The sequence below is a fragment of the Xiphias gladius genome, chromosome 9 (assembly GCF_016859285.1).
Source record: "Xiphias gladius isolate SHS-SW01 ecotype Sanya breed wild chromosome 9, ASM1685928v1, whole genome shotgun sequence".
Lineage (NCBI taxonomy): Eukaryota > Metazoa > Chordata > Actinopteri > Istiophoriformes > Xiphiidae > Xiphias > Xiphias gladius.
The window spans coordinates 10297176-10321263 of record NC_053408.1 but is presented as its reverse complement, the minus strand read 5'-3'; the positions used below and the strand labels follow the sequence as shown (position 1 = coordinate 10321263).

The following is a 24088-nucleotide window of genomic DNA, read 5'->3' as shown; positions in this document are numbered from 1 at the left end:
CTGAGTCAGATGGATAGATAAAAGAGCAGAGAGGATGAGGAACACAGAAAAACAGATAAAAGGCAAAAGTGGAAAACAGAGAAAAGAACAGGACAGATATAATGGAATAATACACATTTAGCCAGAGCTACAGGAGCCAATTTAGTTATCTGTAGTCCTACGGGCAATGGGAGTCCGACAGTGTCAGTCAACTCTTCTCTGGGTTACTTTTCATTTTGTCACAGCATGGTAGTGCAAGTACAGAAAACCTTCAACACTACTGCAGTGATTTTTCTACCATATGGTGTAAATGAAAGGTGACAAGTTAATGAAAAAACTAATTAAGACAGTTGGGTTCTACAACTTTGTCTTCCTATTAGAGAATAGTTATTAATAGAGTGAAGAACTCTATGGAAAGCCTTTGTTTTCAAATTGTCGTGTCTCTGTGTATTGCTAAAGTGTAAAACATGGAGTTAGTTTCTTGAAAAGCAATATAGAATTTGTTATTGCTAACAATAATCAATGATACCTGAGTCAGGAGTTTTAGACATTAATTAAACATGAGCTATTTGTTATATTGTTTGTTAATCTGGAATCAACATGCTAAATACCACACCTCATTGCTTTTTGTATGTTGCAAGCATTGTGCATATAAAAATTCACCTGACTGCCAGAAAACATCTGACTTTTCCTTGGGAGTATTATAAAAAATACAGTCGGGGTAAAAAGTAGCCTGATGATAATGTAGAATATTATGTTATGCATACAATCTTTTAACCGCTTAAACTGTCACGTACACACTAGTGTACACTTTGCAAACTTACTGTATGCTGTTTGGCAAAACACTGTTCGAACCTTGAGAGCATTATTTCACATTCTAATGGAAATTCTAACTCTCTATATTTACTTAATATTTATAGGAAATCTATTTAAAATGCGCAAGAACCCAAACACATTTAAATTGTTTTTATTTTACAAAATGGTGTGTTGGGTTTGAGTATAACACAGTGTAGTTTCATACTGTAGCTGCAGTAAAGTTTAAGGACAAGCGGACTACAGATGCGTCCATTTATCTTATTTTCATACAATGTAAATATTTATTTTTACATTGTGGATTTTTTTTTTTTACATTATAGAACTAGAGATTGCAATTTAATTAAAAAGTTTGAAGGGTTAATGTTAACCAGTTACATAATTTTTGACATAGGACTAGTTGTACAGAGTAAAATGTTATATTTAATTACAATTTTACGTTCTGCAGTATAGAGTTAGGCTGTATAAAACGTGTCCATCCATTGACCGCATACAACCTGCAGTGTGTTCAGCCATCACCAGTCAATCCAACTATCAGTGATTGAAAATAATCACCAGACCCCAATAGTAACGTGGGGAAACCGATCATCAGCTGAGTAATCGTGAGAATTTAACAGTTTGGTGACCTGAGAGGTAAAAGAAGACCCCTAACATTAGAGAGAGAGAGGAGGGCAACGTAAAATGACCCAAACCGTTGAAATTTCAAGTTATTGTTGTTATTATTCTTCTCCTAATCATTTGATACTAATAATATCTTGTCATTTTTAGCTAACTACTAACTAATAACTGCTGTTATTACTAACGTTCCGAATTTAAAGTGTTATATGGTTTAAAATGGGAAAACGGGGCATTTAGCTTTTCTTTTTTATTTTTTCTGTTCTCCCCTAAGGCCGAGTTTTATTTTGAAATACGAGCGTCTGAACGACACTTCCGCTCTTTTTCCGCATTTCGCCGGCCGGCCCGACGCCAGATCCGGCCACTTCACCGCCAATTTACGAGGCTTTCTCTGTAGCAAAGCAACATTTGTAACTTTAACGTCAACGCGGCCCGAGGGGCAAGGCGCTAATTTCCGGTCCTTTCTTTTTTTTTTTTTTTTTACTGTGGCGGGATTTAACTTACAGACGCCGGGGCGACGACTCGCTGCAAGCTGCAGCGACAATTTCATCAGCGGCTCCTGTCAGTCAGGGGAGGAGTCGTGCACACACTGAGCCCTCCCTTGTGCAAACTGTTTGTGTGATAAATGAAGGAATAACTGGCCCAAGGAGATGAGCGGAACTGACTAGAAGACGTTACACAGGACGACATACACTGGGACTTCACGAGGTTAAGTGAGAACAAACCCTCTTAATTACTTTGCCCTCCAGGGAACCGGTAGCATAATTATATTTTGACTGTACGCGTTGCAGTTTGAATACAATACTCATCTCTTGATTTTTCCAGGCAAATACCACAGTTGGATGTCTTTGATGCAGGTTTGTCTCTCCCTGTGTGTGTGTGTGTGTGTGTGTGTGTGTGTGTGTGTGTGTGTGTGTGTGTGTGTGTGTGTGTGTGTGTGTGTGTGTGTGTGTGTGTCTGTCTCACTCTCTGTATGTGTCCCCGTGACAGCAAAGGCTTCTAAACTGACCATGCTGCTGCAGAGGCTGGCCCTCTCAAGGACCGCGCTGGACTCCCAGAGACACGCATGCCGCTTGCTCACCAGACCACTGACACGAGGCAAGCAAAGCTGCACCATCACATCGTCATATTGTATATCCCCATGGGAACTCTGTGCATATCAGGCGGTCCACCCACGGCCATCACATCCCGTCCCATCCGGCGGCCTGGGTTACAGAAAAGCAACACAACCAACCCGTGACCCCAGGTCTTTAGATAAAAAAAGAGAGGATTCTGTTGCTGAAAAGATTACTTGATTAGTCAATTGACAGAATACTGTATTAATGGGAAGCTATTAAGATACACAGTTAATTGTTTTACATCTTGTTTTCAAGCAGAAATACTAAACATTAGTAGTAGTAGTAGTAGTAGTAAACATTTTTAGGATTATCTGCATTTTTATTCCTTATGCAGCAGTAAACTGAATGTATTTGGGGTTTTGTAGTGTTGGTCAAAAAAAACAGACGTTTTTTAAAACAACACTACAGGCTTTATCAAACTGTGATGGGTACCTGTCACTACTCTCTGACATTTTATAAACCCAACAATTCATCCGTCAACTGGGAAAAATAATCATTAGACTGATTGATAGTGACATTCATCATTAGTTGCAGGACTAAAATCAACAATAGTTATGATAATCGCTTAAGTATTTTATCAAGCAAAAATGCCAAATATTTGCTGATTTCAACTTCTCAGATGTGAGCATTTGCTGCTTTTCCCTTGTTGTATCACTGCAAATTGAATATATTTTGGGACTGGGAGTGTTGCTCAGACTGAACTAGCAATTCAAAGAGGTCACCCCAGGCTTTGGAAAATAATGGTGGGCCTAGTAATTACCCTAAAAAGCCCTTCCTTTACTAACTAGAAAGCATGATGGTTTTCTTGTGAAAGTAAATAAATTGGTTCATGAATGTAGTATCGTCTGTGACTATACCAACATTGTCAATAAAGTATGTGCAGGCAGATGTGGTGAACTGCAGAAGTACATCTGGGACACTGCTGTTAAAACATGCTGTGATAACTTGGAGATTTTTTTGCCTGCAGGGAGTTTTCTGACCTAGTGTAGTCTGTTCAAGATGTCACAGGCCTCTCTCTCTCTCTCTCTTTCTCATGCGCCTCATTGCTCCAGAGAGATGTGTAATGTCAGCACAGGCTTTCTGCTATCCCTGCTGATGTGGCAGTTTGAAGGCTGTGATTATGTGTGTCCCAGGTTACATTTGGAAGCAGGGGAGGGCTTTGCCTCGGTCATGTAATCAATGAAATGAAAACCCAGAAAAACAGGCGGGTTTGCACAGTTTTGTTGTGTTTGCAATGTTTTGTGTGGGTTTGAAGTTTCTTGAAAGCAAAGCTTTGAAACAGTTTTAGGTGCCATCTCTACCAGCACCATTGTTCATTTCATCTGATCGCTAGTTTTCTACTCGAACATTCTCAAGACTTTTTAGAAAAATCAACAGTCTGTGACACCATTTTCAGTAGTTTTTTTGTTGTTGTTGTTGTTGTTGTTGTTGTAAATAATGGATCTCATAAACCAAGTGCCTCCTCTAAATTAGACAACAGCTAAGGTGAATTCTTAGTCGAGATCTCATCCCTCTACACAGCTCCCCAGGACAGGGCCCATGGCAGCTCCTTTGCCCACCGCGGCGAACTGCGTCAGGCTAAGAGGATCGTGGTGAAGCTTGGCAGTGCTGTGGTAACTCGTGGCGATGAATGTGGCCTGGCTCTGGGGAGGCTGGCCTCCATTGTGGAACAGGTGAGGACCACATAACCAACACAGACTGTACTTGAAATAGTGCTTGGCTCCCGTAGGAAAATCTAGAAAGGGAAGAAAAATAAGCAGAAAAGACCGGCTTTGACACCTTCCGTTTCAAGTTCTGTGAAGTGTAAACCCATCAGTGGGTATTCATGTTTTTTCCCATACACTGCAGCTTATGTTTGTAGACCAGCTCACAAACATATCTTCCTACGTTTTCCAATATACTTTTTTTCTGATTCAACTTACTCCATTTTTGTTAATATTTTTTGTTGTTGTATATTTAGTTTTCCTTTTCTTCTTCTACTTCTCATTTACTATCTGGAAACCTATAAGCTTCCATTATTAGAAAGAAGAGCCAAAAAAACAAACATTTTTGGACAGTTCACCCAAAACATTTTTTCACTTACCTCTAGTGGTATCTGGTCATGCAGATAGTCTTGGTTTTATCTCTCCACAACAATATAGTAGGTAAATGGACTGTTGTTGTCATTGAATAATTACATATATTTCAACAGGAAACTCTTTCTGTCTCTTTGTTACTCTGGATAATCAACAAAATGGTTTAAACAGTTTTGATAGAGACTGTTTCTGTGGTAGAAGGACAGAAAGAAACACACATTGCATTGAATTTTTAAATGTGACTTTTTTTTCCATTTTGAACAGCACAAGTGTAATTCCTTTCATCCCCACTGTATTCTGGTGGAAGCAAAAATCCCAGAGAAAAATATACACAAATAAAACAAAAAATAACATGTTACCATTAGGGGTGAATTTAATATAGGTGAACTGAACTTTTAAAGCTAAATCCTCAGTGAGTCTGACCAGAAGGAAAAAAAAAAACAAGAAACCTCTGTGGTTCCCAGCTGCGATTCACTATCCACTACTCCTAATTGGTTGTATTGTTGTCCAGGTGGCCATGCTGCAGAATCAAGGCAGGGAGATGATGATTGTCACCAGCGGAGCAGTGGCCTTTGGCAAGCAAAGATTAAGACATGAGATCCTGCTGTCCCAGAGTGTCCGACAGGCGCTGCACTCCGGACACAGTCAGCTCAAAGACATGGTAAGGAAAGGTGGAGGAATGTGTTGATTCTTAAAGGTAACGTTAAAGTATAAATCAACAAAGTCACATAAAGAAGAAACTGCTGCTGCTACTCTCTGTGGGTTTAAAACTTCAGTCATTTAAGTGGAGGTGACCTCAGTTCTTTTGCACTTTGTTGCCAAAGTAAATCACCGTCTTTTTTTCTTGGATATACAGTGGATGTAAACAGTACTGGCTGACATCTGTCCAGTATAATGCAATGCAACACAACAGCCTGCAAAAAATGCCTTTTGTGTTTATTGTTTCTTGAGACTGTTAAACTGGTGTTGGTCTTAACTCTTCGCTAAGCAGTTTATGCTATGGTGCCATTGTATTGATTGCCCTGTAGTCTAAGGTCTTCCGCTAGTTTTGTCTGATAGTTCACTCAACCAAACATTACAGTACATTTCACTACAAGTTTGCGTGCTAGATATTGACACCACCATAAGGCAAGCCAGCTTTTAGATTGTAACAGTTGCCGTCTACAATATCAAAGACCACCTTTCCACTCTGACACATTCAGTGATCCCTGTGTATAGATGATTCGCTCAAAGGTTTTTGGACACAACAGCTTGCCTGTGCTTTGATTGAAACGTGTCCCTGAGAAGCCAAAAAGCTGGATAGATAGTCTCTTTAAGGAACCAATGTAACCAGATGTTTGCTGTATTTATGTTGCAGTCCTTACCGCTGCTGGAGGCCCGGGCCTGTGCTGCAGCTGGACAGAGTGGCCTGATGGCGCTTTACGAGGCCATGTTCACCCAATATAGCACTTGCACCGCACAGGTACTTACATTTACTTCATGGCAAAAAAAAATCACTTTGAAATGCTACAGACGCGTATGTATTTCATGCAGAGTAACATCTTTTAATCTTTCTCTCTCACTCATTGTTCTTTAATTCTCTGCTCTCTCCTCCCTCCTGTGCTGTCAGGTCCTGGTAACAAATCTGGATTTCCACGATGACCAAAAGAGGCAGAACCTGAACAGCACACTGCAGGAGCTGCTGCGCATGAACATCGTGCCCATCATCAACACCAACGATGCTGTGGTGCCCCCGCCGGAGCCCAACAGCGACCTGCAGGGGGTAAATGTGGGTACAGAGAGCATGGGAGTGACGCTGCTGGTGGTGAGGGTAGCGGTGGCAGCAGGGGTGCTGAAGGGCTTTGCAGAGACGGTGTTTATATAGTATAGACACGCGGCGTTCCTTAGCTGCGGTATTTTCTACCATCCACACGATGTGCTGAAAGACCTCTGCCACCCTGCTTCACCTCATCTGCTCCGCCCTCAAGCATTAAGTCAGGTGCATGCAGTCACTGGCCAGGGGGGTCCTGTCAGAGGGGACCGGGACTAACTTCTGTAGGTAGACGTCTCCTTTTCCTGTTCTCAAGCAAAAATAACTAACACCTCTTTTCTTGGAGATAATTGCACCTCACTCTCTGTCACTGATTATTTTGTTTACATACCGCCAGTATTCTCACTTTTTAAAAATCAAATATTTTCGTCACACTGCTAAAATAGATTATTTTTGGTGTGGCTTGTTGGTGAATTGGTAAAAAAAACAAAACAAAAAAAAAAAATCTAAAAATGGTCGGCAAGTAATTTTGGGCCTACTTAAATTATGCTTAACATAGGTGGTGTATATATAATTATTTTGAGGACTCAAATGGACTTAATGCGGTTGTTTTGTCTTAGTAATTTACTTTATCATCTAGAAAAAATTCAGATTGGAATGCAAAGTTGGCCCTAAGGGCTGTTGATAATTTGAGTTTGAAAATTTTCCCTGACAGCTCACTAATAGAAGTAAATGTAGCAGTTTTTAACACTACGTAAGCGTTAAGGTATTTTTTTTTTTTTTCTATTTATCAGCTTGCCTCTCCAGCCCTTAAAAAGACTCAGATGCGTAAATTGGCAGATGACTTTCTGCCAGTGGTTTTCTGTCTTTAGGAGCTCACATCAGCAACTCTCTGGTTCCATAGGTGATCAGCATTAAGGACAATGACAGTCTGGCGGCGAGGCTAGCTGTCGAGATGAAGGCTGACCTGCTCATCGCGCTTTCTGACGTGGAAGGTATGTGTGTTATCACAATAATGGTCCGGATCAGCTGTTAGGTAACAACCACCATCTGCCCTTGTCTTCACCGGGGGGAAAAAAAACAGCCTTTTCAGGGTCAACTAAGAGTCATATGAGAGAGGCAAACACAGACCTTCTGCCCTGATGTTTGAAAGTGATGCTGATGGGGTTGACACAAGGTGTTCTTGTGCACGTGCACATGTCATGGCTGTGGATTCAGTCGGCATCAGTTCTGTAGATTTATAAGCAGATTTTCTTATTTTCTTGACAGAGTAAACGTTAGACCACTCTGGTACAAGGAAGTCTTTTTTCCTTTAAATAAATAAAAAAATAAATAGCTGAGACCCAGCAACTTTTATTTTATATTCTGAAAGAAAACTGAAGGGACCCAAGTGTGTGTTATGCCGGACATGTATGTCCCATGTATGAACAAATGAGTTGCATAAGAACTGTTGATTTCTCAGGACTGTACAACAGCCCCCCTGGAACAGATGACGCCAAGCTCATTGACATCTTTTACCCTGGAGACCAGCAGTCCATCACCTACGGTACAAAGTCCAGAGTTGGGATTGGAGGCATGGAGGCCAAAGTATGTTGACGATCCATAATCAGTCTGTTAAAATGTTTGTCTATGTTCAAGTAAAAAATCTTATCTTAGTAGACACTCCTCACGTGGGCAAAGGGAACAGCCTTTTGTACTATGGATTTTTCTCTACTTCAGTTTTCTTTTCATGTTTAGAGAGAGAGAGAACTCAATTCCAAATGAGAGATGTTAAAATTTAAATTAATTAATAGTAAATTTAATTTTTCTGAGCTATAATCAAGTAAAGATCAGCAGTGCAAATGCCAGGGACTTATTTGCAAAATTCCTGTGAGCATAGATGATCATGAGTAAGGCTCTCCGGCACGACTCTAGTCTTGACAGCTCTTGTACGCTACAAGAGAACAACTTAATTGTGAGACAAACACGTTTTGGGCCTTTATCAGGGTCATCTGCACACATGATGAAATAAGAGCAATATAAGTACTTGGAAGAGAAATAGAATATTGGAAATGTTGGTTTACTTTACGTCATCTGGAACCATTCTGTGCAGTGTCACTTTGCACCTCCTGATAACCAGGAGATAACCATTGTTGTATTGCTGAACCATATGAAGTTAGCTATAGGCTGCTGTGACATTTTGGGATAGTTGCCTGTGTTCACAGTGAGAAAACAAATAAACATAAAAATATTGTCTCTTTGTGTAATATAAAGTAAGGTTTTACATTTAAATTGAGATTGTAACGTATCCTTTTTAAACATACTGCAAGCAGAGGTTTTAAAGGGGCCCTTAAAATTGAACCTGTGTGTTTCTGTCCGTGTTTGTCTGCAGGTTAAGGCTGCGCTGTGGGCGCTGCAAGGTGGCACTTCAGTGGTCATCGCAAACGGAACCCACCCCAAAGTAACAGGTCATGTCATCACTGACATTGTGGAGGGGAAAAAGGTGGGAACTTTCTTCTCGGAGATCAAACCTGCAGGTGAGTTTGCCTGGGCTGAATGGACTCTCTCACTCGACCTCAGTATGTCAGTATTATTGCAACCCTAGTAAAGCTGCAGCTTCTGTAGCTTAATTCTTTGACTGAAGTCTGCCCTCTAACCTGACTCCTCACCAGGCCCAACTGTGGAGCAGCAGACAGAATTGGCTCGTAACTCTGGAAGAACCCTGGCATCTCTTCACCCAGACCAGGTGACACATTGTTTGAATTGAAAGCAAAAGTCCATTGTGGTTCAGTTAATATTATTAGATCAGTAAACATTACTTTTAAGGGTTTCAGTTTATACATAAAAATGTTTAAATATGTTATAAACCCTTATACTATAGTTTGTCCTCAGCCTACCTTTTATCAGATATAGAAAAACTCTGACCCCTTGTGGATAGATGTGCTATTTGCTCATCCTGCCTGTATTTGGTCGACTGTTCTCAGAGGAGTGAGATCATCTGCCATTTAGCAGAGCTGTTGACTGAAAGGAAGGAAGAGATTCTGGCTGCCAACAAGATGGACATGGACCTGGCTGTTAATGCAGGTAGCAGAGCGCGCCACCCACTCAATTTGTGTGTTTTAGAGCGGATGTAGAAGTGTAGAAGCCAGCACTTAGGGAACGTTTGTGGCACTGTTTTAGCCATAAAACATGGCTAATGGCTCTTCTCTGGCAGGAAGGACTTGACTATAACTTTCATTGTTGCCTTCAAATTGCAACATAAACTTATCAAGAGATGACTTTGTAAAAAAAAAAAAAAAAAAATTTAAAAATCCATAGGTCTTCACCAGAGGATGACTTAATAACTTTCCCTCCAAATGGATGGCCTCAGTCAATAAGAGTTTGATCCTATATTACCTGATAGTAACGTGTAATCCTGCTCTCCCTCCCTCCATAGGCCATTTGCCACCAGCCATGCTTAAGCGTCTGAGTCTGTCACCGGCCAAACTAAACAGCTTGGCCATAGGTCTGCGCCAGATAGCTGTGGCAGCCCAGGACAGCGTGGGTCGCGTGCTGCGCAGGACCAGGGTGGCTCACAACCTGGAGCTGGAGCAGATCACTGTGCCCATCGGAGTTCTTCTGGTCATCTTTGAGGCCAGACCTGACTGCTTGCCACAGGTATCCAGAGAGATCTGCCATAGCACAAACACTCCTGGCAGTTTTGTATTAATTTTTGTAGATGTATATTTTTAGTTATTTATAGTTTTGGCAGATGCAAACAACATTAATTTTTATGTCACAACGAAAACACTTGCGTTTGAAACTTTATAATATATACAATATATTTCTCTTAATGACTTCTCAAATATAGGTATGCGTGCAAAACTTTTTTCCCAAGACTTTCTTGAAATGAAAGCAGTAGTATCACAGACCCTGTGTGTTTTTTATCCAGGTGTCAGCATTGGCCATAGCCAGTGGTAATGCCCTCCTTCTGAAGGGTGGCAAGGAGGCAGCCAACACAAACCATGTTCTCCACCAGCTCACCCAGGGGGCCCTTTCCATGCACGGAGTCAGAGAGGCTGTACAACTGGTAAATGTGGTTTCCTGCACATTTGTTATGAGACACTACAAACTTTATGTTGCCCATTTCATGGACAGAGAGAAACTCAGAGGTCTGCTCGAAAAAGCATGCAGACCAGGCGGATTTCTAATCAGTCGATAAGAAATCAGCCTTAGAGAACCTGGTTTGTGCATTTCTATTCTTGATGAATAATTTATCAATAAGTTGTGACTCACAGCATGTAGAAGTATCTGCTACACTTCTATCTGCTGTGATTCACAAACCTGTTTTTGTTTCTAGGTGAGCACTCGGGAGGAGGTGGAGGATCTATGCCGACTGGACAAGATGATCGACTTGATTATCCCTCGAGGCTCATCCCAGCTTGTGAGGGACATTCAGCGAGCCGCCAAGGGCATCCCGGTGCTCGGTCACAGCGAGGGGATCTGTCACGTCTACGTCGATACAGACGCCAGCGTCGACAAAGTTATCAAGATTGGTCAGCAAATGCAAATCTCCCTGCCGATTTTATAGGAAGTTCATGTGTACATTTTTACCAGACGTGTTAGATTACAACCATCAATGAACATGTCAGTAATTTACTGATCTTTTCCCATTCCAGTCAGAGACTCAAAGTGTGACTACCCGGCTGCATGTAATGCTATGGAGACTCTGCTGATTCACAGAGACATCCTGAGGACCCCACTTTTTGATCAGATCATTGACATGCTGCGCACTGAACGGGTAAAGCACCAAATGCATTTACAATAGTACAACAACTCACAAATTTTTAAATGTTCTTTTAATTATTTTTGTTCATGAGGTGTTTTTTTTTTTTTTTTTTCCCCCACTAGGTGAAGATTCATGCAGGCCCTCGATTTGCCTCCTACCTGACATTCAGCCCATCAGAGGCCAAGTCCTTGCGGACAGAGTACGGTGACCTGGAGTGCTGTATGGAGGTTGTGGACAGCATGCAAGAGGCTGTGGACCATATCCACAAGTATGGCAGCTCCCACACAGATGTAATCATCACAGAAAATGGTATGTGGCCCAATGTGTTGGTGCTAGTAGTTGTTTTGATAATTCTGCTTTGCATTAAAGTTGTGCATTTTAAACTGGCATAAATCCATTCAGGAAAGATACAGTCTCCCATAATTTTAGTCTCATCTTATTTTACTAAATAGTCTTTTCAGTCTTGGTCAGTCTTGTCTTGTCTTCTTCAGATGGGTTTTTCTGACAGTTCTTCTTACACTTGTGAATGTAGTGTGCAGAGTATTTCCTGTTTTTTTTTTAATTTTTATTTTTTTTTATAAAGGCTATGGCCATATTTGCTATGTGGACAGTAAAGACTAAAAGTTGCCATTTTTATGAATTGTTCATTTGTCAAACAAGTTTTAGGAATGTCATGAAATCTTTTTTTGTTTTTTTTTTTGTTTATAATTTACTTTTTGTTCACATAAACAGCAGCATTCATAACATGAATAAACCGCAACAAGCAGAACCATTCTAAGGAAAAAGATCCTGTACATAATAACAAAAATGCATGGAAAGACCGAGGTACAAATAGCTCATTTAAGGCAAACATACAGATACACAGAATATTAGTCATTAGAAAAAACAACGGTGAACAGCATTTGAAAAATACATGAGAAAGTGTGCTGCGCACGTCTCTACATTGAGGATTATTCTCACCTGCAGTGGAGGATGTACTGCTGCCATCTAGTGACCACACAAGGTACCTCAATGAATTAAAATGTTTTTAATTGTTTCAGTGTTGGCTAACCTCAAAGTTGACCACTGAGAGTTATGATAGATAGATAGATAGATAGATAGTGGACAAAAGATATCCAGGTTATAAAATAGATATATACAGTATACTGATAAAATATGTAGGTGGATAGTGAATAGATGAAACACATATTGTAGATTGGTGGATTCTTGATCTTTGAAGTCATCAGGGGAAAAATCCTCCCTGGCTTTTTGTGCAGAAATTGGAGCCTGAGTTTATTCACTCATACAATATTTGTATAAGAATTTACATACAAACTGGTGTACTTGATTTTAGAGTCACTGAGAGTCACCTCATGGATTTCTTAGTCTTGGCCACGTCATCCAGTCCAAGATTCAGTTCAGTTCATTTCAATATTTTTTTTTTGTAACGCCAAATCATAACGGGTTATCTCAGGGCACTTATAGAGCAGGTCTAGACCGTACTCTTTACAGTTATATTTACAAAGTCCCAACACTCCCCCATGAGAGAGCAGTTGGCGACAAGATGATAGAAAGGCCTTGCAGATTGTTGTTTTTTTTTTTTTTTTTGAGTGGATGTTCACGGTTCACAGGATTTTGTAGCACTGGGTGTCTCCTAAAATAACATTGACAGAGGTATTCAGTGCCTATGGCATAACCAAAATAACTGTCATTGTCACATACTTCACGTTAATGCCTGAAAGGCTGTTAGATCAGAGATACAAGTTTGTTCACTAGTAGCACCAATAAACTGTTTTTCTCTTACAGAGGACACAGCGGAGCAGTTCCTGCAGCAGCTGGACAGTGCCTGTGTTTTCTGGAACGCCAGCTCACGTTTCGCTGATGGCTACCGCTTTGGACTGGGTATGTGGTGGTCTTATTACCATATCATCTGTCCTTTTGTTGCTTCTTTCGCTTTGTCTCCTTTTCCCAACAGCCACATATTCTTACTCATATTCATTTGTTTTCTCAAGACAACTGCACGCTTTTTCTGCACCCTTGTTTTTTGTTTACCCTTCTCACTTTTTCTTTCTTTCTCTGTCTATGGCTTTGTCTTTAGGAGCAGAGGTTGGTATTAGCACGTCACGTATCCATGCCCGAGGCCCTGTGGGCCTGGACGGGCTGCTCACCACCAAGTGGGTCCTGAGAGGTGACGGGCACACAGCAGCTGACTTCTCTGAGCATGGCACCATGAAGTACCTCCATGAAAACCTGCCTGTTGGGCAGGCTTTAGCTGGACACAGAGACAGCAACTAGACCAGAGACTGTCACAACACCCTCTTGGCCTTAACGTTGGACAAAATGGTTTGCATTGATCACCAGCAGTTCCCCAGCCATTCATCTGGGACAGATAATGGCTAATGTCCCCACCAATGGTCCAGTTTATCAGCACAACCAGCAAGTTGTTCCTGTTCAGATTATACTGTTGTTCATTGACACTAAGAGTTTACATTTTTTCTTTTTTTTTTTTTTTCTTTTTAAATACTACCTCAGTTTATGATATGACATTACATGAGTTAGGGAAGTCACCCTAATAGGCTCCTGCAGGAGGTATTACGTGGTGATCATAATACACTCCAAAATAATACATTCATTGGGAATTAACTAAGATTACTTTCTTTAAGAGAAAATAAACACAATTGTTGTCATACATGTATCAAAGAAAACTGAAGTGCTTGGTTATTTATTTCTTTTTTTCAACCATAAAATGTTCATCAGAGAGGAGGACTACAAAATATTCTTTATTGTCTCAACCAAAATGTACTTACTTTTTATCAATTTTATTTGATAAAGCTACCAAACGCTTAATGTATCTGTGGTCAAGGGTCAGCATAGTTAATGATTCTCCCTAGCCACTAAAAACACAGTATTTTGAGGATGGGCATAATGTATCTTTATCTAACATATTTTTAATTTAATATCATAGAACCTAGTCCGTACTTTAAAAAAAAAAAATCAAGTTCCTGTTCTGATTGTACATATTTTTATTTTAGTTGATTGCAACCCACAAGGTTGATGGTTATTGTACTGTAACTGCTTTCTTTTTTTCATATAACATTTCAACATTTTATTTTCTTGCTGCATTCCAGGATGATTTTTCTATATATTTCTAAATGTACAGGTATTTTGATGACCTGATATGCTGGATTTATAGCACTACAGGGTGGAATTTTACAGTAGAAATTTTTACTTTCTCTAACTAGTTTAACGATTTCTGGTATGTTTCAGATTTTAAGATTTTCTGTATTGAAACTTAATTACAGGTCTAAAATTAATAGTATATTTGATACAGGAGTATCAGAAATCCACGGTTGTGTTGTACAGTAGTACAAGTTAAAATGCACTTCAACTTGAATGCATCCATTTTATTTATATATATTTTTTTTATTTGATCATTGTTACAAGTTCTGCTCATTTTTCCACGCTTTGCTGTTTTCCTGTTGGTTTCTTGTGGCGCCCAAAGCCTCTGTCAGAGCAGGAACAGTAATTGACAAGCTGCCTCCTTCAAGCTTGAGGGGAGAGCATGACTGCTTTTAAATTAAGCTCTGTAACACTCCAACCTCTGAGCTCCTATCTGATGTCTTGCAATGCACACTTAAGGATTGGTTTGGGTTGTTTAATAGGAATATTGTAGAATTAAAAAAAAAAAAATGTTGAAAAAGAATGTTTGGATATTTTTCTTACTTCCTTTTGATTTTTGCGGTTTAAATGTTGAGGATTTTTACATTCATGTTGCTTTCTGTCCTGGCACTAGTCTTTCTACTTTCACAAAGAACACAAATTAATGGGGAAAAAAGTCACACTGATCTGAAAAACAGATGTCTAAAAAGGGTCTTTTTAAAGTTGCCCATAGGGGAATTCACATTGCTGGAAGTGGGGCAAGGAAGATGGAAGACAATACTATAGAGGTTTAATTATCCAGCCATCAGAAATGAAAAGAGGGAGAAGGAGAACTGAGACGACTAATGGAATCACAGGCTTATGTTCTGGGTTTCTCTGTTTCTTTCTTTTTCTTTCTCTTTTCTATCATCTGAAGAATTCATTCTCCAAAACGCACTACTTACCCTTCAATCAGCTTCCCATCACCAAGTCCAAAGGGTTCTGAGATGAAGAGAGAGACAAAACTCGGATCTCACTCTTCTTCTTTATGTTTGGAGCGATTGAAAAAATTCTCTAAATGACTTGAGGTAGAGAAGGAACAATCCAGGGACACAGAGTATTGTGTCTTTGATGCATAGTGTTATATTATAAAATTGTATTTTAAATATCAAAATGCATGAAAGTAACTAATGTAGTTATTGCATTGCTGTATTAACACCAGTTTTTAACTTAAGTAGCAGTTAAAAACTGGTAACAGCACTGTGGAGTGTTCTGTTGTGAAAGGGAAAGCTTCCATTGCCAGGTTGCTCACTGAAATGCATCTATTACACTTTAAAAACGATGCTGATTTTGCATTGAAATAATCATATTTTAACAATAAACTATAACCCCGTATATCAGATCATAATTGTCCATTATGCTTAATATCTTATGCTCTCAGTTTAAATCCCACTCACCAACTGAAAAAAATGACCAACCATGTCAGTAGAACTCAGTAGATCACACAACATGACTATACTGAATATTTAAGCAAATACGCTTAGAAAGTATTCAATTTTACTTTTACTGTTTTTATGTGAAGCTTGCAATTCTTAAAAAAAAACGTTAAACATGTTATTTTAACAAGTTTTTTGCAGTTCTATGTGAATCAAAAGTTCTAACCTCCTGAATTTGTTTAATATTTGAAGCCAATGCCCCTTCATGACCTCAAATTAACTTCCAGTTATGGCCGAGGCCTTTAAATTTCCTATCATCTCTTATCTGGCGTAGCCCCCAGACCCCAGCTGATTTGATCCCATGTTGCACCCATTGATGGTGTGTTGGCTATTGTTGTCTACAGAGATATAAGAAGGATGATAAGGGCAAATCACTGGACTTGTACAGCAAAGCCAACAATCCTTTAATTGGACATTACTCAAGGCCAAAACTCATATTTCTTGTTGTTCTTGATCTTAAGAGATTCTCAAACGCACTCCCCACTGGGCTTCAATTTTTTTTGAATCAATAATTAATGGTCAAAGTTATTTATTCATGTGTATCTTCACCAATTGCGTAGTGTCTAATTAACAATTTCAATAATTGATATTTATTTCTGAAAGGGTTGAGTATCTTGGGCTGATGAAAAATGCATGAGCAGGGATGTGTACTGGGTTTTGTTTTTTTGTTCTGACAGAGCTTGATGCTCAGGGCTAATACCAGGCCACTTTGACTCCAACTCTTTGAGTTGGCACTGGCCCTGTGATGTAGATCTAATACGGGCATCTTTCATGGACCCAAAGCGCTTACAGTGTACCATGTGATCTCATAAAGACTCCTACATGCCCATCCTCAGATATTTTTTAATATTGAACTTCAAAGAATAAGCTTCTGTTTCCTTGATAATTTTTCTTTGTGTGTGTGGAATGACAATACCACGGCAAACTGTAGAAACTCTTCGTCCTACTAGGACCTCAGTGGTTATATTTACATCTAACTCTGTGGCCTGATGAAACTAAAGTTCAATCACCACGCTAAAAAGAAAATTATCCCACAGATTTATGACCAGCTCCATCCCCTTGATCTTTTGAAAGTGACAGCTGTAGTAGTCAATAGAAAATTAACAAAGGCTCACTTTAGCTGACGTTCATCAAGTTTCCATTTATTGTGATTCCAGTAGGACAGGAGGTTGGGGACCGGCGAGGCAAACCATATTGCTATGGAACAACAAGATCATCACTATTTATTGTGAGCCTTGCTTCAGCACTGAGCTTGGAATGAATATTACCCAACAATAAAGAGCAACCCAACAAAACTAGAACCCAACATCAGACACACCAAAACCCCCATCATTAAAATGTATAATTTCAGGTTTGGACATCACAATGTCGTGACCAGACTGAGATACTGTTGGCATTAGGGGAACAAGAGGGTGGAAAGCTCAACAGTGGCCCTCAATAAGGGTAAAACAAAAAAAAAAAAAAAACAAACAAAAAACTGTGAATCAGTTGACCTCAGTGATACGTCTCAGAGAGCCAATGGTAGGGCTGGTGCTTCCCCACTCGCTGTGCCTCCTGTACTCTCCAGGATGCAAGAAGTACTGGCGTCCACTGTAATTAGGGTGTTCATGCAGTATCCAGTAGCCCTCCATGACATTGACAGAAGAGATGTCACGGGTGTGGAAAAGCTCATTCAGATCTGGGCAGTCTTCCATTAGCTCCAGGTTCTGGCCGCCAAAGTCAGAACGCTCAAAGATCTTCATCCTGTAGTTCCCATTATACTACGGAAGAAATGATGAGACATTACGGTGATGTATTTGTTCAACTTTATAGTATTCCCACAGTCAAGTAGAATAACAGGACAACTTGACATAAATTGATGGACAAACTTTTTTCCTTTCACTAAACTTGTCCCGATCCTACGACCCCGTCTATATCATTTTTTCTTTTGACGCAATTTTTTATTTATTTACTTTTTTACTGCAATTATAGGTCAAGCCAAAAAGAGATTTTTTAAAATACCCACACGTATTGGCACTGTCAGGTGAAAACAGTAGGACTAGGCTTGAGAACTAAATTATCCTAAACTGGCAGTTCTACAGAAAACCTTCAGTGGGAACATTGCTACAAACAGGGTAGGGCATCAGTTAAAACTCACAGGTGGTACCATACGGCAGGAGCGGATGCAGTCATTGAAGCCTGCCCAGCGTTGGTAGTCGGGGTACTCGCCCTTGTGTAGCATGTACTGGTAGCCGGCATAATTGGGCTTCTCATAGGCCACCCAACAACCGCTCTCCACTCTTATTGAGTTGCAGCGGCTGAAGTAGTTTTGCATCTCAGGACAGTCACTACTGCACTCATAGTGACGACCCTGGAAGTTCCTGTCTTCGTAGAAGATAATCTGCATATGACAGACAGTTGGAAATTATTACCATGGGGCTATACAAAGGGTAAACCAACATAAACCTTATATGAGTAGTTAACTGTCCTCCAGCTGTTAAGACTCTCATCAGCAATAATGACTACAATGTTTTAGTGTGCATGGTTTTCATAACCTTACCATTTAGTATTCTGAGCCAGGTTTTGCAAGTTAACTTTATCTAAAAAAGTTTTTGCATAGAATATTTTTAAATGAATTTTGGTATAGATCAGCCTAAAGGCGTATGAAAAATGTCCCAAATGATGTTCCAGCAGTAGAGTTGAATAAAATATAGTGTTGCATGTGGTATATTTTAATAAACAGAAAAAGTCTTTAAAAAACCTGCAAGCTAAGTTGATAATTGCATCCTCAACAGAAAACAAAGTCATAAAAGTATTTCTTATTTTGCAGTTTTTATTAGCATATTGTTCAATGTTATTTATTCAAATTTTTACAATGATTCTTTGCAATCTATTATTTATCCCTGTATATTTTATTATTTATTATATCCCTGTATATGTCCTGAAAATTGGTAAGCAAACAGTATCTTCACTGGAAAAGTCAGTAGTTCCTTTAAATTACTGAACAATACATTTCTACCCACATGCAACAGTTGTTGAGTTTCACTCAGTGGAGATCTTAGTATTTTATGTGACAAAAAAAAAATATTTTAGAGTGTGTCTTTGCAGCATTTTCAGTTCAGAAGTGATCAATATATGACATCAAATATTTGAGTTGCTGTTACTATATATATCTTAAATTGCACACTTACCTTGCCCATTGTAACTGTGTTAAGTTCAGACCAGGCCAGATGCCGGGCTGTACCAGACCTCTTTATAGACCCTGCTGGGATCAGGCCTTTGCAAGCATGAAACAAAGCTTTGTCGTGTCAGCACAGTACGCTCTATAGCCTGCAGAACACTATAGGACTGGCGGGCTGCAGCAGCCGCTTTGTCTGTGTCAAAGCTCTGTCTGTCCATGGAAAATACTGTACAACTGCACTTTCTCAAAGGGCTAAAGTAAGAGTTGCAGCATCTGCCTTTATTGACAGAAACCTGCATGCAGACTGTGAGGATAGACATGGCATCACAGAGAAAAGGTTCGGTTTGTTTCGATAGGTATTGGAGGTGATCTAGATCATTAAGAAGCAGTAGACTTTTATGGGATGAAGATGTATACTAAGCATGGAGCAATTCTACTGCTTGGCCAAAGGGTGTTATTGTACTTCAGACTCATCTTCATATTGCTTGGATCTGTTCAAATAAGCTCACAAAGGGAATTGCTTTTGTTTGAAAAGCGAGTGTTTAATGTTCATGTGGTTTGCGCATGGGTGGAGTTTATATGAGTGTCCTTATCCTCCTGAATGAGCCCACCATGGGGTTGTGGCAGCCCCAGTCACCACGGGCCCTGTACTCTCCAGGGCGCCGGAAATACTGGCGTCCCCCTGTAGTTAGGGTGCTCATAAAAGATCCAGCAACCCTCCATGATGGTGCAGGAGTAAATGTCACGGAAGCGGAAACGCTCATGCACGTTGGGGCAGTCTTCCATGAATTCCATCACGTGTCCCATCATGTCAGGCCTGTTGTAGATCTTCAACTTGTAGGATCCTCTATACTGGATGTGAAAGAAATCAGAACATGATTATTATGCTATTTTGTTAGTTGTGAGCCCTGGAGAGCACTTTGGAAGAGCTTTCTGTCCTTAGCTGATCCTTCAGCTTTAAATTCAAGTAAGTACTTGTGCTACTTGAATTTTAAGTAACTACAGATGAGAATGAGCAACAACTCTTTCGCAGCCTGACAGAATTAGATTCACCCCCCCTCCCAAGCTGCCAGAAACACTCAATGTGACTAACAGAATTAGAATGAAGGCCCCAAGTCTAATGGGGGGTGTATCATATTCCTTTTTAAGGCTAACTGGGTCTCCTTGCAGGCCCTACAACAGAGACTTTTATGCTTGACCTGCCTGAGTAGCTGTAAATGACATCAAAAGGCCAATGATTGACATCCATTTCTAAAGCGGCATTTGATGTATAAGGTGAGCGGTGGGGGGTGGGGGACTACCAGTCCTATCTGTCTGTTTGATTGACTTACAAGGGGGAACATCTGGCAGGAGCGGACACAGTTGTTAAAGCCCATCCAGCAGTGGTAGTCAGGGTATTCGCCAGGGCTGAGGATGTACTGGTAACCCATGTAGTAAGGCTTCTCATAGGCCACCCAGTGACCACCTCTGACACGGATGGAATTACATCAGTTGATGTGCCTGAAGGTGTCCATGCAGTCACTGGTGCACTCCCAGTGGCGTCCCTGGAAGTTGTGGCCCTCGTAGAAGATAATCTTGAAAAGGAGAAAGAGGCTTGTACCAATCGAATTCATGTTAGATACATAGATTGACTGGTTGCGATACACGTGAATGGACTGTAGGGGACACTGCTTTCCCTAGAACAAGCTCAGTTACTTTTTCATGAGTCCTTCATGTGTTCATGTGTCTCCATTCTTATTTTCAGTGTTTGACAGGTGAAAATCAAAGCAATTGAAATTATTGTTTCAGCTGACTTTAATTTTAAACACATTGTATATTTGTCCAATCTGACAACACTTTTCAAATTTAAGGAGCCAAAATTGTTGCCATCATAGAAATACAATGAATCTGTCATATTTGTTGCCATATTTAATTGTTGATCCCCAGAGATGCTTGCCTTTTAAACACCTATAGGCGCATTTTTTTCCATCAAAAATAAGTCTTCAAGAGTTACTCAGTCCATTCTATTTTTTGTAGCTAATATTTTGACTTGAATGAGTACTTTTGCTACTTCTCTTACCCTCTGCTGCATTCTCTTTTCCTGTTATAATATTTGACACACGTTCCCAGAATATGCCATTTTCCTCCTTCACCTCTTTTTTCAAAGCTGTTGTCATATTGCATTACCTTTCCCATGGTTGCAGGGCTGTGGATGTTTGCGCACCGCAGACACACTTGCAGGTCCTTTTATACTCTCTCATTGATGATGAGGTCTCTGACACATCAGGGACTACTACTCTTTACTTTTTCAGATACCAACTACCGTTCCCTTTGTCTGACAGCCAACTGGTGACTTATCTCATTTCCGCTAGAGTTTACCTATAGAATTGACCCCGCCCCCTCCCAAAAATGATCACTGCGAGTCTGTGCTTGCATGACCCTTTTTGCGCACTGACCATTTGATGCAGGCTTTTGAAATATCACACAAAGGTCCTTTAGGTATGTGGCCCCCCAACAACAAAGCCTTTAAAGTGTACAGTGGATTAGGTCATTTTGGTGGGCACTAACCCACAACTTAACCAAGTTATGATTTACATTTCATGTCTTGCTCGGGTGGAGAATAGCAACATAGTTACCTCTCATTCAGTCCAAGTTTAAGTGAGTTTGGACTGTTGCGTTTCCTAAGTGGTACGGGTCACAATGTATTTGTTGTTCAATTCCTGTTAAAGGAAAGTGGTGCTGATACTGTGGACTTTGGACTGAGTCAAGCCTTTGTCTTGATGTAATCTACAGTGATCTGTTGTCTCTTTTTGCTTCCATAGCCTGCAGTTGTACTATGATGCCAGACGGGACTGGTTTGTTTGCAGATGTACAGACAGAATTGCTCTCTGTGTGAGTATGTTTGTTTGTGTGATATAAAAGGAGGGGTTTGGGGCATGTGCATGTTGGAGTCTTTGTATAAAATGATAGATGTTTGGACTTGAGTCTTTGGCTTGTAAGCATAGCCCAGAGCCGAAGGGGAAAAGGCCAGAAAGAGTTGCCGCCATGTATTGTGTTCCCAAAGCTCAGCTGATGCCAGAAAGGTCAGTCTCATCCTTTAGCCTTTCATCAGGATAAAGAGCTCATGCCCCCTCTCCACTTTGTGTGGCTTTTGTAGCTTCAACTGTGTAAAAAGGCAGTTGTTTTTAGAAAGCACAATAGCCATTACGTTCCTGGCCAAAAAACACTAATACTGTGGTAGTATATCCGGAGCCATATGACACTGTCTCAGTGTTAAGGAACAGCATTGATAAGCTTTTGCTCCTTTGATCATTCGTCGACTTGAAACTCTCAAAGGCTTCAGTAGGTTTTATGTTTGAAGATGCACTCTTTTTCTATGACATAAGTAGATCATTGATATCCTTTCATCACACTGTGCAGCATAATTGTGGCAGATTATCAGATGGGATGTTGTTTTGTTTTGTGAGTTTCTGGAGCAAATAGTTTCTCCGGGAGGAGGGGTTTTATCAGAACATATAAGAAACAAATGTTTAGATTTTTCTCATATGTTCATTCATAGATTAATGAGTTCTTTCATCATGCCTATTACATGTAAAATCTTTTTACCCAGTCTTGATACAAGAGGGCAGCAGAATGACAGGAAAAAACCATATCTGGCTGGAAAGCACTTGTTCAAACTCTGTGTGATATAATAGCAAGCACTCGCTGTGCTGAGGTGTCTTTGAGTGGGACTCCACCGGCCCCAAGGCTGCCGCTCAGTCTGACCTCTGACCTTTGCATTGAGAGAAGCATGTAACTGAGGTGCAATGCAATCTCTAAACCAAGGGGGAAAAAAGATCTGATTGGCACTACCATCATTGTCATTGTTCTCATTTTCATCACTGAGGAATATCAGCTAACCCTAACTCATTAGTCGGGACCTTGGCTCTCTCCATCTCTGTAGCTTCCATAGGGGAACCCTGTTTCAGAGGCTCTCAAATGATCATCTTTAGCTGTGCTACAAGACATCTCCTCCCCACCCTGAAGGGAAAGTAACATCACAGAGGCCCTTGCCTGCTTTCTCAGTTCCCCCTGGAGGAGAAGAAAGCTACCCGCTGTGGAGCATTCTACTCTTCATCTCAGAATGATGGAAGAAAAGGAAAGGAGAGGGGAACAGAGTGGGGGGGGGGGGGGGGGGGGCTAGATTTTGCGGCTCCATTGTGTCCGAGGATCTCATTGTGCAATCCGTTTAATCGCGTGGGAGATGACGACACTATTAGCCTGCAGAATAACTGTCAGTTTGGGACCTCTGTGATTGATGTGCACCCCACAGAGATAGGAGAAACTTTGACAGATAGCAACCCCAGCACTAGTTAACTTGCAACCTTTTTCATATATTCCGCTTCCAACCCATTCGGTTAGCTGATACCTAATTAGAGTGTGAATGTGCAATTCATTCTGTAAAACACATTTCAGGTCAGGGGAGACTTCTTTCAATTCAAAACAAATCATACTCCCTTAATCCAAACCAGGGTCTCTCTGACCCTGCAATATACAGTAAATCTCACCCCAAAAATGTTGTAGGAAGAGATAGGAGAGCAGCCGTGCTTGCAGTGCCTCCAGTGTGCTCTTTTACTGAACAGTCATTACAAAAACACTGCGGTACTGAGGTGTAAACAAGGGGTCTATGTGAGTTTAGTTCCTGAGGACTGGCTAATCTGGTGCTGAAAATGTGGTATGATCGGAAAGCGCGCGCCAAAAAGCCTCCCACACCGGGAGTGGAATGAGGGCCTCTCTTTTGCTGAGAGATCATCCTCTCCATTCTTTCTGTCAGAAAATCTCCAGGCATCCTCCCTCTCTTGTCACTGCCAGCGCACAGGCTCTATCGGGATTGCCAGACGCAGAAGCCACTATGAGCCTGTGCCAGGGCCAGGATTTACCGCGATGCGTCTGATGTGCTCCATCTTTTTGCTGGGGGATAATTAAAAGAGGAAATGGTGTTGGAAGAACAGAGTGGCAAAGCAGGAGGGAGGGGGCTTGGACCAAGCAAATGGATGCAGCTGTCAATTATGTTGAGTTGTTGATATGTTGTTTGTTTTTCTTTTCCCTGAGATTTTGTGTTGAACTGTTACCCATCAGGATTTAGTTTTAAAGTTTGTGGTAAATCTCCACTCTGTACATGTAATTAAAAAAAACAAAACATTTAGGCTAATTAAGAACTGCTCTTAGCAGTGAAATCACCATAAAGACTTTCTCTTAG

At 40.5% G+C, this 24088-nt stretch overlaps 2 protein-coding genes and 1 pseudogene across 6 annotated transcripts; 1 reads left to right on the top strand and 2 right to left on the bottom strand.

Annotated features, from left to right (window-relative positions):
- Positions 1–1901: 1901 nt before the first annotated feature.
- On the top strand, positions 1902–14056 carry aldh18a1 (aldehyde dehydrogenase 18 family, member A1). Of its 5 annotated transcripts, none has more exons than XM_040136033.1 (19): positions 1902–2115; positions 2233–2264; positions 2398–2505; positions 4047–4198; positions 5112–5261; positions 5958–6062; positions 6210–6368; positions 7255–7345; positions 7813–7937; positions 8722–8866; positions 9002–9075; positions 9314–9413; positions 9766–9986; positions 10261–10398; positions 10669–10864; positions 10988–11109; positions 11220–11406; positions 12883–12978; positions 13175–14056. In XM_040136033.1, the coding sequence occupies exons 3-19, from the start codon at positions 2418–2420 to the stop codon at positions 13369–13371; spliced, it is 2346 nt and encodes a 781-aa protein (XP_039991967.1). In that variant the 5' UTR covers positions 1902–2115; positions 2233–2264; positions 2398–2417; the 3' UTR covers positions 13372–14056. The 5 variants fall into 5 exon arrangements, with proteins under 5 accessions (XP_039991967.1, XP_039991966.1, XP_039991968.1 ...); XM_040136032.1 differs by having other exon boundaries at positions 1902–2120; XM_040136034.1 differs by lacking the exon at positions 2233–2264.
- A 3138-nt stretch (positions 14057–17194) lies between these two features.
- On the bottom strand, positions 17195–18929 carry LOC120794301 (gamma-crystallin M2-like). Its single transcript, XM_040135238.1, has 3 exons — positions 18881–18929; positions 17848–18090; positions 17195–17470 (listed from the first exon to the last, which is right to left on the bottom strand). Exons 1-3 carry the CDS (start codon positions 18887–18889, stop codon positions 17195–17197), a joined length of 528 nt encoding a protein of 175 aa, XP_039991172.1. The 5' UTR covers positions 18890–18929.
- A 516-nt stretch (positions 18930–19445) lies between these two features.
- On the bottom strand, positions 19446–23677 carry LOC120794679 (annotated as a pseudogene).
- Between the last annotated feature and the right edge of the window lie 411 nt (positions 23678–24088).

Coding starts and splice junctions, on each gene's coding strand:
- aldh18a1 (XM_040136034.1), top strand. CDS start 2,418: ATGCTGCTGCAGAGGCTGGCCCTCTCAAGGACCGCGCTGGACTCCCAG. Junction 2,506..4,046: donor CACCAGACCACTGACACGAG/GCAAGCAAAGCT, acceptor CCCTCTACACAG/CTCCCCAGGACAGGGCCCAT. Junction 9,076..9,313: donor CATCTCTTCACCCAGACCAG/GTGACACATTGT, acceptor GACTGTTCTCAG/AGGAGTGAGATCATCTGCCA.
- LOC120794301 (XM_040135238.1), bottom strand. Junction 17,471..17,847: donor CCTGCCGTATGGTACCACCT/GTGAGTTTTAAC, acceptor TTTCTTCCGTAG/TATAATGGGAACTACAGGAT.